Here is a 15814-nt window from a genome sequence, read left to right on the forward strand (position 1 = left end):
ATATGAAATAAAGAGAAGGGTAAGATACCTTGGAAAAACCATTTTGGGAGTGATGTCGGCTCTACTACACACCCTCCACCACTGACCCACATCCAGAGCGGTTCCTCTTCCTCCGTCTCATCTCCTGCTTGACATAGCTCTGCCATGCTGTCATTACGGATAGGCAAAGATGAATCGGCTGTCCTAGAGAAGGAGTGTGTGACAACCCGCGGCCGCGCGTGTAATAGCGGTCTACGCCTGCTATCAAAGTCATCAACTGTAATGGAAGGTGTAGTCCTTAATTCACTGTCGCTAACGGATCCAGAGTCGATCTTATGTTCCTTGTCATTTAAACTGAATTTCACGCTGCCAAAAGAATGTGTACGATTGTCTACTAGGTATTTATGTCTCTTGTCTTCCTGCTCCACACAGTCTGGGATTCCTGTCGTAGATGTTGACTGGTTGTTCTGCAGTTGCAATTGCCTCACCAGGTCCACTGTGATATCTGGACCAACTAGCCCACCTTGGTGAAGGTTAATGCAGTCTGGTAGAGTTTCTGTTTGCGTACCTTTCTCGCTTCCACTATCTTGCAAATTCTCACAAGAGTCTTCCTCGTTGAAGTCTGTGATGTAGTCAATGGTGTTGTCTGAGACATCTGTGTGATAGCTTGGCTGCCTGGTGATAGGGTGTGCAGGCATTGTTACAGGAGTCAGGTTATGAATGTCTTCCACTGTTAAACCCTTTGCTGGGTCAGATTCTGATGGAGGATCGTCTTCGGGAAAAACTAACACCAGTTCTTCGACATCAGGCACATTCAAAGGACTCGAAGACACAAGTTCTGGGACATCTGGTACATTCACAGGACTGGCAGAAGCTGATCTACCAACACTGCCCCCGTCCACTGGCAGGAAGGTCGAGTTCATGCTATCTTCAAAACCCGAGTTAAGGGCCCCGGAACTGTTTGCCTTGGATATATCAACCGTCTGTGCACACATTGTCCTCATCAACTTCCCATTGTGCATGAACTCATCTCCTAGAACTGAAGGCATACTAGCATCGTACCCCATGACTGACAACGCAGACGGTTCACTGGCACTCCTCATGAAGCGGCAATCGGCATCAAGCAAATGCTGGGTTTTAGCGCAGATGCTGACAGAGTTTGAAACCATACTGTCTGCCACACTGATAGTATCAATTGGTTGGTACATGTACCTCTGATCGTTCTTCTCAATGATAATCACTGCTTTCCATTCCCTTCCGCTAAGCTCTTCATACGAAACACCGGATCTGAAAACAATAGAACGGCCTTCCTCTGCAGTCAGAGCCCAAACCTAGAATTCCATATCAAATGTAAACAAAAATATGCTTTATAGGTTTTACCAATGGTATCTTTGTTTAGTGGATGCATAAAAAAGCAAATTGCACTGAACACACAACTAGACTTGTTCATAACATGATAGGAATGGTCAAGATATCCTAAATTGATCTGGATACTAATGATTTTGCTGTGATAATAAATATTCAAGTAAAAAAAAAGACATGCAGAGAATCCAACAATTTATTTGTACACGTGATCCTTGACAAACTAAATGGACATATTCATAAATTGTAGTCACAAATTGGAAACCTTATCTATAGGACTATCCATATACAGATAAAATAGGATCTGTGTAAGTCAAATGTTAGAAATCTGTTTGACTTTACAGAAGATGTACATTAAACTTGATAAGTGATTACGAGACTTAGGCAGGCCATCAAAAATCCCTTAATATATATGCATTGTCATTCATCTCTCCTTGTAGCTTCCTGGTAGAGTATGTTAGCTTTTTTTTGTTCAGCTGAGGTAAATATTGATTGGGTTTCAGGACGCATTGCAACAGCCCAATTAACAGTACAAATCCAATAAAACGCAACCTGGTTGCGAGGCTCGCCACTTCAGCTGTACTGAGGTGGAAGCGCGTGGTGTAGTGGTTCTGACTCTCGCCTTGTAATCAGAGGGTCATGTGTTCGAATCCCACCATGGCATGGCACCCTTTGGCAAGGCATCAATCCACACTTTGCCACTCTCACCCAGGTACTAATTGGGTACCGGTAGGAAACAACCATCATTGTGGTTGGTTTAGCAAGTTTGCGCCTAACACACTGCTTGGAATGCTATGAATCCAGTGACCGGGTAATAATTGTGAAGCACTTTGAACAGTGGAAAAAGCGCAATATAAATCCAATTATTAATATTATTATCATTGTTATCATTATTATCATTATCATCATCATTATTATCATTATTATTACTGAAAATCTGTCTTTGATCAGGAAGAAAGCAGTAGCAGGTGTTGTCAAGCATAGGTCCATTCTTTTCTTTTCTTTCATGAATCCTTTTTGGTTTATGTATTTCCTTCTCTGTCTGTTTATATTACGTTAATAACAATATTCTTCTAAAATATTTTTCCCTTTCTGACTTTGTTGGGAAGTTATATATACTAGATTTCTTTCAGGATATTAAGAGTTTGTTCTGCTGCAAGGTATAAAAGATTAATTAGAGTTTGCGGCTCAAACAAATTTCAGAATATTTTCCAACTGATCAAGAATTAATTTGAACAAACAGCCATTTCTATTATGCAAGAGTGAAGTATGCCTCGGAGATGGCTTCGAAGATAGGGAACCAGGCATTTGTGTACTCGGTGGACAACATACCACCTTGGCCATCAATAGACAAATTCAGCTTGGGTATCACTTCTCGACCAACGATGAACCCAATTACGACAACCATGACTTTCCAGTACCTGGTTATCTGCTGACTCCATTGGGCTACCTATTATGGAGCCAACGCAGTCACTGGACTTGGATCAGCTTGGAAGAGAGAGGTATGGGTAATTTAATTACTTAATGGGTAATTTAAATACCTAACTTTCAGATTGCAACCAACAGCCATTATTACCTTGTAGTTTAATTATTGCCACTGTTACAGTCATTTGTGCCTCAGAAAAAAAAAATTACTGCTGTTTCTGTACAACAAAACCTTTCATGGAAGAAAATGAGAACTACATGTAAAAAATATCTTGCTCCAGTGAAAGAGACGGCAAACTTTCCTCATTAAATCAAATGCAGTTAAATCATAGAATTTACTACAACTTTATTACAAATATATACAACTCTGCAGTTTTCTCAGAAATTTATATTAAAATAGTGAGAGTTTTCATACGCCAATGTCATGCTTAATGGCTATCATATTAACAATTAAATAATGTAAAATAATTCCTGATATAATAATGGTCAAAACAATTTTGATTTATATGCAGTGTAGATTAAATCGCAGAACTTGAAATTGACAGCTTTTCTTTTCTCTATTTATTAATTACAGAATGCCCATCAAGACGACATCGACAATAGTGTGCTGTGGACCCCATTCAGGGATGAACTCCTTCCTCGATATCAGCCAGTTCAAGTTCTACGTTCTGCTCTCAATCTCTTCTTTCTCGATCTCATACCTCTTACAAACAATACGGTCAGCGTTCTTTCTCTTATGCAGCTTCATTTATTTGGAACAATCTCCCCTACAAATTAGCAATGCTAACAGTGTTAATACATTTAAAGTTATGCTTAAAACCTTTTAATCTTTTTAAATCTTAAATTGATCATATCATATGTTTATTGGCCCATTTAATGGTATTTCTTTATTCATGATCTGGTGAAAAAGTTGTAAATTGTAATATTAGTAGTGATAAATTTTGTTCTGCAAAGCATTTCTATTTCTATTTCCTTTATACTTCATTTTCCTTTCTCTTAACCGCTTGAAGGCAATTTTGCAGTAAATAAAATTTTTATTATTATGAACATCACTGCACACCTCAATGATCTCAACAACCATTGTAACAATCCAGCTGCCATCCAATGCAGAAAACGTTCTCCTTGTAGATGGTGGTCCATATGAAACGTCAACCATGACATCGACGAGCTGTACTATGGATGCTTTTTCAAGTACTCTTGCCTGGATGCTCTGTTGGTAACATCATATTGTCCCAGTGACTGGGAATTGGATCCTGTGGAACATTTGTAGGGGCCATGCACTAAGGCACTCAAGGGAGTTTATCTACCATCAACGCTGCCAGGAGAGGACAGACCACCAGTTCAGCAACCGAGACTCTCTGAAGGGGAGAAGTTGGTTAAAGAACACCAAGTCCTCAAAAAGGCGATGAGAAGTGTGAAAGAGGCCTAATGGAAAGACCTTCAGTTTGCCGGTGGTGTGGTTACCAAGGTGGGGCTAAATAGAGAATGTACACTCGTGCCTGATCTAACAACTTGTGCGTGAGCAGCTTGGGACAAGAGCAACATGTACTATTATATAAGTATACTTCACACAACCTTGATATTTTCAGCAGTTCTATCGATCCATCATTATTATTTGTGACAAGGCTAGACTCTCCAATTAGCGAGTCGGCAACATAAGAGGATGCAAAGGGATGGGATGTCAACCAAAATGAATGGGAAAAGGGGGGTCGGTGTGTTGTGTTGGCTCTCGTCACTCCGTCTGGAATCATACCTGGATACTGAGATTCCATTGAGCCAGGTCACATTGCACAAAGGATTTTTGATGGCCTGCCCTAGAATATGTGAATAACGTTTTACGTTTTGCATGTTATAGTCTGGAAAAATGCTCTGACAGTTGATTATTTAATTTAGAGAAGCGTGACGTGTGCAGACTCATGTATCAATTCTAATTACCAATGACTAAAAATGACTAGAATGAGGTAAATTCAGACTACCTGATCATTGGGTCCAACAGAGAGTTGGGCCACCTGACCACACATTTCAATCCAGCTAGTCCCTGCTCGATTGCTTCTATTCTCCTTCATATCAGTCGACATATAACCTTTCCTGAACCAAACCTACAACAAAGAACAGGGATCATGACAGAAAGAGATAAATGATTATGATGATACGTGTCAGCCTTAAAGGTCAAGTCCACCCCAGAAAAATGTCAAAAAAGTCAAACTAGCATAACCCTGAAAATTTCATCAAAATCAGGTGTAAAATGAAAAATGTATGGAATTTTAAAGTTTCGCTTATTTTTTCACAAAACTGTGATATGCACAATTAGGTGAGTCAGTCGATGATGTCTATCACTCACTTTATCTTTTGTTTTTTATTGTTTGAATTATGCAATTTTTCATTTTTACAGATTTGACAATAAGGACCAACTTGACTGAACCATATAGTATAAAACAATGCTATCTCCACATGTTCAGGGAGGAATTAATCATTGTTTCACTTGACAATGAAGAGAAAATTAGAATATTTCATATTTCATATAATAAAATACGAATGAAATAGTGAGTGGATGACATCATCAGTCTCCTTATTTGCATACCGAACAGGATGTAATAGAACTGTTTTGTGAAATTAAGCAAAACTTTAAAATGTCATAACTTTCTTATCTTACATCCGATTTTGACGAAATTTTCAGTCTCATGCTTCTTGGATTTTTCTCTTTTTATTCAAATCAACTTTTTGTTGGGGGACTTGTCCTTTAATTAAACTAATCTGATTTACAGCTTGATATCACTAATAAGCAAGTCTGTTTTGAGTACATCAAATCGATTCTGAAAGGTGTTATACAAGAATTTTATGAATATATTAAGATTAGAAAATGAGGGTCGAATAAAAAGATTAATTTCATCTTGATATATTTAATCGAAATTTTTATTCCCACAGCATGCGGGTCAGAACCGCAAGCCATTGTAAAAACCTGAAATGATACGCACACCAACAATATACGTCATAATAAAGACAACGCTGGATCCGTGCACTTACAATTACATCACAATGGTAAATGAAATGTATATCAATTGCCGATGCAGAATCGGCTTTCTGTTTACACGTAGTAAAGAAAGCCGATTCTGCATCGGCTCGCGGTTCTGAAACTACTACTTTGGTGGTGCAAAATTGCCGGTTCTGAACCGCTAGCCGATGCAAGTTAATCGCGTTTACACGCTATGAAAAAGCCGATTAAGTGTAAACACGGTATTAGTTGCCATGTAATCATTGTATGTTCTATTCTATTACAAACCAAGATTGTAGAATACAAATAATGTGCAACATACCGGCTATCAAACAATGATAGAATTAGCTGGTGCACACATTGTGCTATAGGTCTAAGATCTGATTGATCGAATGTTGATACCTTTTGATCTCTTGTAATCGCCCATACCACATTGTTACCCACGGTAACACTAGTTAGGAGAGACTTCTCAGGTGGATTCACATACGTCCAATTGGTCCCTGGTCAAAAGAAATAAAAATAGAATAGAATGATTAATCACAACATACAGTGTACACATACTTTTGCATCAGGGCCCCGTCATTCAAGGAGTTGCAACTGACCGGATTGCTCTCATCTATGAAAAGCAAGTGACCAAAATATCTACTATGCATATTTTTTTTTTCAAATATGATATATAGTCAAGCATGCATCTTTGTCATGTTGAATCAGTGTGCTCATCATCGTTTGCAAAAGGATTTGAAGTAAATTTCCCATATGAAAATAATGAATTGATAGATTTCCATAGTTAAGTCTGGTCTGATTATTCATAACTTTTGGTAAGACGGGGCCCAGAGATATGTCCAAGGCTGGTCTATTTCTGAGATCTAGGGTCCTGAAAAAAAGGTTGATTACATATGATATGCTATGCTATTTACACATGAGTGATGCCTGGTGGGTGTTTCATAAAGCTGTTTGTAAAGTTATGCAAAATTTAACGCACGACTGGAACATGTTCTTGGGTCATAAATCAATTATATAGGGATATCACATAGCACAAAAAAGGATCACCAGTCGTGCGTAAAGTCATTCGTATCTTACGAACAACTTTATGAAACACCCACCGGGACTTGAAGAAGGGTCCTTGAATTCAGACGTAGAGAGATCTTTCTCCATGTAACTAACAGTAGTAAAAGAATAGGAAAGTCATAAATGACAGTTCCCTTTATACTAACAAGATAATACATGTATACTTGTATTCATGATATAACACCCTGTCCATCCCAAACACACCCCACACCACTCCTGGAGGTCCTACAGACAGCTGGACAAGACCCTAGCATTTAGAGGTGGGACCCTGTCACAGAAGACTTTTACTTACCTAAAGGATGATCCCTTGACACTCCCATTTGTATCACACCTTGGCCGTCCCATGTCACACCCCACACCACTCCTGTAGGTGCTACAGATAGCTGGACAAGACCCTTGCCTTCAGAGGTGGGACCTGTCACAGAAGACTTACTTACCTAGAGGATGATTCCTTGACACTCCCATTTGTATCACACCTTGGACATCCCATGTCACACCCCACACCACTCCTGTAGGTCCTACAGATAGCTGGACAAGACCCTTGCCTTCAGAGGTGGAAACCTTGTCATTGAGGAGTTTTACTTACCTAGAGGATGATCCCTTGACACTCCCATTCGTATCACACCTTGGCCATCCCATGTCACACCCCACACCACTCCTGTAGGTCCTACAGATAGCTGGACAAGACCCTTGCCTTCAGAGGTGAAAACCTTGTCATTGAGGAGTTTTACTTACCTAGAGGATGATCCCTTGACACTCCCATTCGTATCACACCTTGGCCATCCCATGTCACACCCCACACCACTCCTGTAGGTCCTACAGATAGCTGGACAAGACCCTTGCCTTCAGAGGTGAACACCTCCCTCCAGAGGGAACCTTCAGGGTTCTTCCTTGACACACCTACTCGGAAGAATACCTACAAAGTACAAACAGAGAAGGCTTATCAAAGTTGCTGCAGCATTATAACAAGTAAATTCAATTATCTGTACATCAATGACCAAGAGCAGGACTCCATGTTTTAATATTGGCAATTATCACCCGTATCAGACATCTGAGCTGGTCATTTACAAAACCATATTGCCCTACAATTTCTCAATATCGGGAAGGGATAGGTATATTGTTTGTATTTTCCTTGGTCTCAATGCGCTTATTGGCTTTGCATGTAGAGACGACGCAAAATATATCTTTGTATTTTCCCTGGTCTCACATCTGGGCTTTTGAGGATGTATATGAAGAGATTCGCTTCATAATGCTGAGCGCACCACCAATCTAAGTCATAATAAAGGCAACGCTGGATCTGGGGGCTTGCAAGTACGTCATTATGCTAAAGTGCAGAGCCTAGACCCTGATATTACCATGACATAATAGAACTCTATTATTAAAAGAAATATCACCATTATCATGATTTTTGCTCTAGATATCTGATTTTGATGATAATACAAATATTGACTGGCTCTTCTTTCAGGGAACATCAAATGTATTGCCCTTAAAAGACCCATATTGCACTTGTCTAAAGACTCGGGCCAATATGATTTTTTTTTGCTGGCAATATATTTGATGTTCCCCTCAAGGCCAGTCAATATTTTATAAATATTGTGACATTGAAACTTCATATTGTGCAGCCCTGAACATAAGGGCAGAATGATCAAGGCTCAACTCTCCATTCTGTTACATTTTGATCGTTCTGTACATGCTCACCTTTCCTAATGCTGATATAGCCCAAACTGAGAGATATCCCTCCTGTTGACCAGGAAGTTCATGGCCACCTATAGACAACTCCATCAATGGTTCTTCAAGAGGATCAGCATTGATACTTTGTACCTGTCAATCAACAATCAATAGAGAATTAAAGAATGAGTGGACGAAAATGGCATAAAAATCCACGTCCACTGATCACGCATGTTAATGTCATTGACTGTCCCTGTTCATCTCAATATTTTGTCTTTTCAAACTTTCATTGAGCTAACCGGTGTGTTGGCTCAGTTGGTAGAGCATCCGTCTCACAAATGGGAGGTCAGGAGTTCAAACCTCGGCTGCGTCAGAACAAAAGACGTAAAAAGATGGGAGTTGCTTTTACCCTGTTTGGCGTTCAACAATTCAAGGGATACAGCTACACTGATCTGGCGGTGCACAGTGGCTGCCGGCCGGGCCCACGATCAATTGGGCAAAACAAATTTTCTGACTATATCTATTTCAGACTTCATTTTGAACAATAATATATAGATTTTCAACATTTCAATTTACAAACTCTATCCTGAATGCCAAATGGGCTGTCATTTATCTCATGAGGTGGTCTAATTTCAACTTAATCTACTTATTTTGGATTTTTTTTCAAAATGAAACTTTGAGATACAAACAGTTCATCTAATTGTACAAAATTAGACCACGTGGACATTGGATGCAAAACGGGTAATGGAATAACCTAAGTGGAAAATAAACAAATGACATTATGGCAATAAATCCAAATGGTTTAGTAGACAAACTGGTTGAAGACAAATTATGAAAAGATCATGTGAGATGCGACTAAACAGGAAGAAGACAGAAGTAAAGACCAAATTGCAATTCACTAATTTCTCTACCGGTGAAGAAAAAATAGTAATATAAGTTTCAATAAATTCAAACTATTATGTGCTTCCAAATTTTCACTGCATGGAAATTATACTAATACAATCATCAAAATGATTAAAATGACTGAGATTGGCAGGGAACCCAATCTCTACTTTCATTCAACAAATCCCATCACAATTACAATGAATACATCTTACGCACATAATAGATAAAACCCAAATGTAATTTCACAGATTGAAAGATGCATAAATGATTTCAATACAATCATAGTAGCATTTTTTAATCCCTAAAAGATGATTTGTGCAGATCACCTGTGCCCAAGCATCAGTAGCAATATATTTCCTGTATCGAATCCATTTTCTCCTCCGAACGCAAGAGTTCCATTTCTTCTCAGATGTATAACTCTCATTTGTATTGAAGTTCACTGCATACTGCCATCCCTATAAACAAGTAATATGAGACACAAATAATCACATAGGCCCATTATCTGAAGTCGGGTTTAACTTAAACACTGGTTTAAAGTTGTGGTTTAAGTATGGATAGCCAATTGTTACATAAATCACTAACAATAGAGATATCATATTTCAGCTCATTTGGCTCTGAAATCATTCATAATTGTCTAGGAAGTACAGATAGGTGATTGTCTTCACCATCGATGAATAAGGAAAGAGCACAGTAAACATAAGAAATATACAACTCAACAAAAATTTTGACACTTGGCTTTCCATAATTTTAGCACAGAGTTAGACCATGGCCTAAGTTAAACCTGACTTCAGAATATGGGCCATAGGGGATAAAATATACAAGTGTGTAGAACAAATAGCAGTACATGTCAGTTTTTCATTTTATAATTTGAAGATAACATTTACCGTAGTATACTCGCTAGTGTTAACTGTTATTACCATGTAGACAAATTTTGACATATTCAGTGATGATGATATCATGTGCAATCCATCAAAATGGTGATATTTATTGAAAAGACACAGCAATACCCAAGTCATCAGATTCTGGATGTTCTTGGCTGAATCTCTGATAGTGATGCTTCATGTTTTCAGGATATATATTCTTTATCATTTTAATTTTCATAATTGTTTTTTAGAAGTTTCTCAAAACTTGTTTGTAATGGTTTTCGTTTTTATTTATATTGCCAAATTTAAGTGCTTTCCAAATATAAAACATGATATGTCACAACATATTACTTTGCTTTCTTCATTTTCATTCTCTTTCTGATCGTTAAAAATGATCATCAATATTCAGGTTCTTAGAAAATTAAATCATTTGTGATGGTTCAACAATCTGCATTAACATCATCAATTACCACCACCATCATTATTGCCATTCCTTAAAAAGCTGTGTGTGCTATGAACGCCTAGCTTAGCCGGGTAATATAGGAGTGCCTTGAGCACCTAACAAGGTGGATATGTGTGCAATATAGATACCTCATATTATTATCAACATCATTCATTATCATTGCTAAACAAGATTTGTAATTTTATAAGGTTAGAAAAATTCCAGTATCATTCTCATCATCTAGGAGTAACTTACCTCTTTTCCAGTGGGTTGTCCTTTATAGTTCTCATCTACATGCCAGTCTGATTCCCACTTCCAATGTTTGTTTGGAAGTCTAACATCCCGAGGTCTAGGGAACACCCTACTACCCTTCTCATCGCTCCAAGGAGAACGGTCAGAGAAGATGAGACTCTTATCAGAGTAGCCTCTCACTGGTCCCCATCTCTGAGAAAAAAGAACAGTATAAATAGACTGAGAAACAAAACGGTAGGACCAAAGAACAGCATAGACTCTGAGAGAACAGTCGAAACAAAGAACAGTATTAGACTCTGAGAGAACAGTAGGGTCAAAGAACAGTATAGACTCTGAGAGAACAGTAGGACCAAGAACAGTATAGACTCTGAGAGAACAGTAGGACCAAAGAACAGTATAGACTCTGAGAGAACAGTAGGACCAAAGAATAGTAGAGACTCTGAGAGAACAGTAGGACCAAAGAACAATATAGACTCTGAGAGACAGAACAGTAGGACCAAAGAACAGTATAGACTCTGAGAGAACAGTAGGAACAAAGAACATACTCTGAGAGAACAGTAGGACCAAAGAACAGCATAGACTCTGAGCTGAACAGTAGGACCAAAGAACACCATAGATTCTGAGACAGAACAGGGGGACCAAAGAACAATTTAGAATTTTAGAAACAGAACAGTAGGACCAAAGAACAGTAGAGACTCTGAGAGAACAGTAGGACCAAAGAACAGTACAGACTCTGAGAGAACAGTAGGACCAAATAACAGTATAGACTCTGAGAGAATTCATTCATTCATTTCATGGTTTATTTATTTCCAGTAAAACAATCATACACATACTGCAGCTAAAAAAGCTGAAATGTATGTATTTACAAAGGTATTACAATTGAACATGTATAGCATAAAACAATAGTGTAATAATGATAAAATAGTACATTAAAAAATACAGTATACAATGAAATTACAATGAAAATATACACTTTACGAGTTATTAAGGAGGTTAATAAAATATGGTATTGCACTTCGTTTAAAACGGGAGGTCCTTCATTTGTATTGCATATACTTTTGTTTATTGCGTAAATTCATGCCAACAACGTTCCTTTCCGGAAACCATTTTTTACAATGTTGATTTTTGCTTATAGAAACTGCAAAATCAGTGCATAATTGTTGACGTCTATCTTTAAGTGTATCCAGTTTGCATCGTTTTAAAGCATCTTTATATTAAAGTTGAATAACTTTGACCTAAGATGATTTTACAATAGTAGGTTAAAAAAAACGGCATAGACACTGAGAGACAGAACAGTAGGACCAAATAGCAGTTTAGACTTTGAGAGACAGAACAGTAGGACCAAAGAACATTATATACTCTGAGTCTGAGAGACAGAACAGTAGGACCAAAGAACACCATAGACTCTGAGAGACAGAACAGGAGGACCAAAGAACAGTATAGACACTGAGAGAACAGTAGGACCAAATAACAGTATAGACTCTGAGAGAACAGTAGAAAAAAAAACAGCATAGACACTGAGAGAACAGTAGGACCAAAGAATAGTATAGACTCTAAGAGACAGAACAGTAGGACCAAAGAATAGTATAGACTCTGAGAAACAGAACAGTAGGACCAAAGAACATTATACACTCTGAGAGACAGAACAGTAGGACCAAAGAACAGTTTAGACCTTGAGAAACAGAACAACAGGACCAAAGAACAGTTTAGACTTTGAGAGACAGAACAGTAGGACCAAAGAACACCATAGACTCTGAGAGACAGAACAGTAGGACCAAAGAACAGCATAGACTCTGAGAGAACAGTAGGAACAAAGAACATACTCTGAGAGAACAGTAGGACCAAAGAACAGCATAGACCAAAGAATAGTATAGACTCTGAGAAACAGAACAGTAGGACCAAAGAACATTATATACTCTGAGAGACAGAACAGTAGGACCAAAGAACACCATAGACTCTGAGAGACAGAACAGTAGGACCAAAGAACAGTATAGACACTGAGAGAACAGTAGGACCAAATAACAGTATAGACTCTGAGAGAACAGTAGGGAAAAAAAACAGCATAGACACTGAGAGAACAGTAGGACCAAAGAATAGTATAGACTCTAAGAGACAGAACAGTAGGACCAAAGAATAGTATAAACTCTGAGAAACAGAACAGTAGGACCAAAGAACATTATATACTCTGAGAGACAGAACAGTAGGACCAAAGAACACCATAGACTCTGAGAGACAGAACAGTAGGACCACATAACAGTTTAGACTTTGAGAGACAGAACAGTAGGACCAAAGAACAGCATAGGCTTTGAGAGACAGAACAGTAGGACCAAAGAACAGCATAGACTCTGAGAGAACAGTAGGACCAAAGAACAGCATAGACTCTGAGAGAAAGAACAGTAGGACCAAAGACCAGTATAGACTCTGAGAAATGCATACGAATATTTAAACCAAAATTCAACAAAATAGGGAATTCTTGGAAAGTATCAGTTCTCCGACACTTTATTAATTTGATATTATCAAGTCTGATATTTTTAAGACATTCAACCAATTACTAAGCCATTTATATTTCCTTAATGGGTAAATTTCTGAACAAAGGTAGTTCTTGACAACTGAAAGGCACTTAAATAGATACAAAGTTTTGTAGTATATAATAGCCAGGTCAAAGGAATACTTAATTATTTGGCTTCCACTAAAGAAACCATTTATTAAATGAGTCAGTCATTCAATCAATCAAATTGTTGTGCTTCTATATGAATGATATTGATGTATTAGTACAGTCAAAGTTGAGATTTAATCATTTTTTTATCCTGAAGCTCTACTGGTCTGTATACTACATGTACATGTCACACAACAGCATAGATAACATGTGGTTCATAAGCTACGACCTGTCTCAGATTTTCTGAGTTTTTTTTTCTTAGTGTTTCTCTTTCTCATAAATATGTCACTTCACATTCATATATACATGTACATACTGATGTTAACAAAGTTCTATGAAGTTCTTTTCACTACATTCTATTTCAATGTTTTAAATATTTCATTTTAAACTGTGTTTTTTAGCAGTTTCTATTTTAATTAGAAATAAATCTGATAGATCATTCAATACTATATCTACATGTAGGGACCTTAAAGCATGCATGCTTTACCGGATTATGACCTACCTGGTTTTCGTAAGTGTATTCCAAGTATCGAATTGGCACATCCATACCAAACACATAGATATAGGGTTGCTGATTATAGGCCAAACCCCAGACGACGTGCTTGGATGCCGAAATCCTCTTAAAGCCGAGAACCCGTTTGACATTGAATTCCATGCTGCGAAGCTCCCATATCTGATTATCTGTGGACATGGCATAGGCCCGGCCCTGGTTGCCGATGGCCCACAGGTATGTGGCTGGCATGGTGGTACCCTTAAAGACTTTATGAATAGACCACGTACCTCAGATAAGATTAACTTGAAAAAACTTCTCACACATTGTAGAAGAACACACCTTTATGAGCAGAGGAAAGAAAAGAACAAAGAATAAAACAGAACTAAATGGTATTTGACAAAATGTGTGACGATTTCCAATTATAGATCTGTAGACTTGTTTTGATGATAGTGGCACTTGCACACCGCGACTTTCAAAACATGTGCAGTTCAATTAGAAGTCATCTTGCATTTTGCTAATTGTTTTCTGTACAGAAATATAAAATAATTTCTAAAAAGAATATTGTAAAATGGAATGAAAAAAATGTGGTGATAAATTTATTTTTAAAAAAGATTTTTTTCCCAGTATTTCAATGATCGCAGAGCTGTCACCAACCGGCCTTCAAACATGTCCAGTCACCCCTGTGAAATGTGGTGATAAATGAAACGACTAAGAAAAGATTGAGATAAAAATAATCAAAATTATTGTAGCATTGAAATCCCATAGCCATAGACTCCAGCCCGAGAAAACTCACAATATGACATGTAGCAGGGTGCTACATCAGCACTTGCTTGATTGCCCAGAGCAAGTAAAATTTAGAGTTGGGCAAGTGTTTTGAAGTAAAGACCACAAATTGGGCAAGCAGAATTCTCAGAGTAGAATGACCAAAATTAGGGTCGATGGCAATAATAAGGTAGATCAGGTCAAAAGAGAGAAAAAGGTCAATGGTTTATAAAACCGCAATGATTTCTTTTGAAGAGGTGAAACTTTTTTTAAATGATTTTTTTCGGGCAAGTGATATAGATTTTTGGGCAAGAATATTTGAACTGTTTAAAAAATATACTTGCCTGACTGGGCAAGTGCTTCTAAAAAGTTTTGCAGCGCCCTGATATAGCCTTCAGACAGTCACGTGTCTAAGAAATGACAACAATTGAATAAGGGGTTTTCCTGTCTCATTCAGAATAACATTCACCATTGAGACTATTGTCTACTGCTTTTATTGGGAAAACAAAATGTTTGATTTTCAACGATCCGTCGAATAGGTTGAAATCAAGCATGTTTCCACGCAACTTATTCTCGACCATGCTCCATTCATATGATAAGGTCTCATATGAATGAGGAAAAGATAGATATTCGAGTTATGAAATTTGTTTTCAGAAAAGCAGTAAAAGCCATAAAAACCCACTTAAAAATATAATTTGCTAAGTGTAAATGAAAATTTGGTAACACCACTTTCCATTGTTCTAACTCAATCATGCGTGCATTATGAACAATCAGATGAGCTTTCAATAAAAAAGGGGAAAGCAAATATATCTTTACATTGTAGAGGTGTTGTGGCTTAGTGGATAAGTCTTTGGAATTTGAACCACAGGGTCCAGGGTTCATATCTCACTGCAGCACTAGCGTCCTTTGGCAAGGCATTTATCTACATTTGCCACTCTCGACCAAGGAGTAGTAAATGGGTACCCGG

General features: G+C 37.8%; 1 protein-coding gene across 1 annotated transcript in view; it reads right to left on the minus strand.

The window, feature by feature from the left end:
* LOC121422858 (tectonin beta-propeller repeat-containing protein 1-like) overlaps positions 1 to 15814 on the minus strand; it is a 49571-nt gene that overhangs the window by 29830 nt on the left and 3927 nt on the right. The window contains exons 2-9 of the mRNA XM_041618079.1: positions 14095 to 14424; positions 10940 to 11128; positions 9706 to 9834; positions 8525 to 8647; positions 7562 to 7742; positions 6161 to 6258; positions 4743 to 4865; positions 29 to 1310 (exon numbers count right to left, since the gene is read on the minus strand). Coding sequence (XP_041474013.1) covers positions 29 to 1310; positions 4743 to 4865; positions 6161 to 6258; positions 7562 to 7742; positions 8525 to 8647; positions 9706 to 9834; positions 10940 to 11128; positions 14095 to 14334 — 2365 coding nt within the window. The 5' untranslated portion in view covers positions 14335 to 14424. The remainder of the gene's footprint in view (positions 1 to 28; positions 1311 to 4742; positions 4866 to 6160; positions 6259 to 7561; positions 7743 to 8524; positions 8648 to 9705; positions 9835 to 10939; positions 11129 to 14094; positions 14425 to 15814) is intronic.

This window comes from Lytechinus variegatus, chromosome 10, assembly GCF_018143015.1.
Source record: "Lytechinus variegatus isolate NC3 chromosome 10, Lvar_3.0, whole genome shotgun sequence".
Lineage (NCBI taxonomy): Eukaryota > Metazoa > Echinodermata > Echinoidea > Temnopleuroida > Toxopneustidae > Lytechinus > Lytechinus variegatus.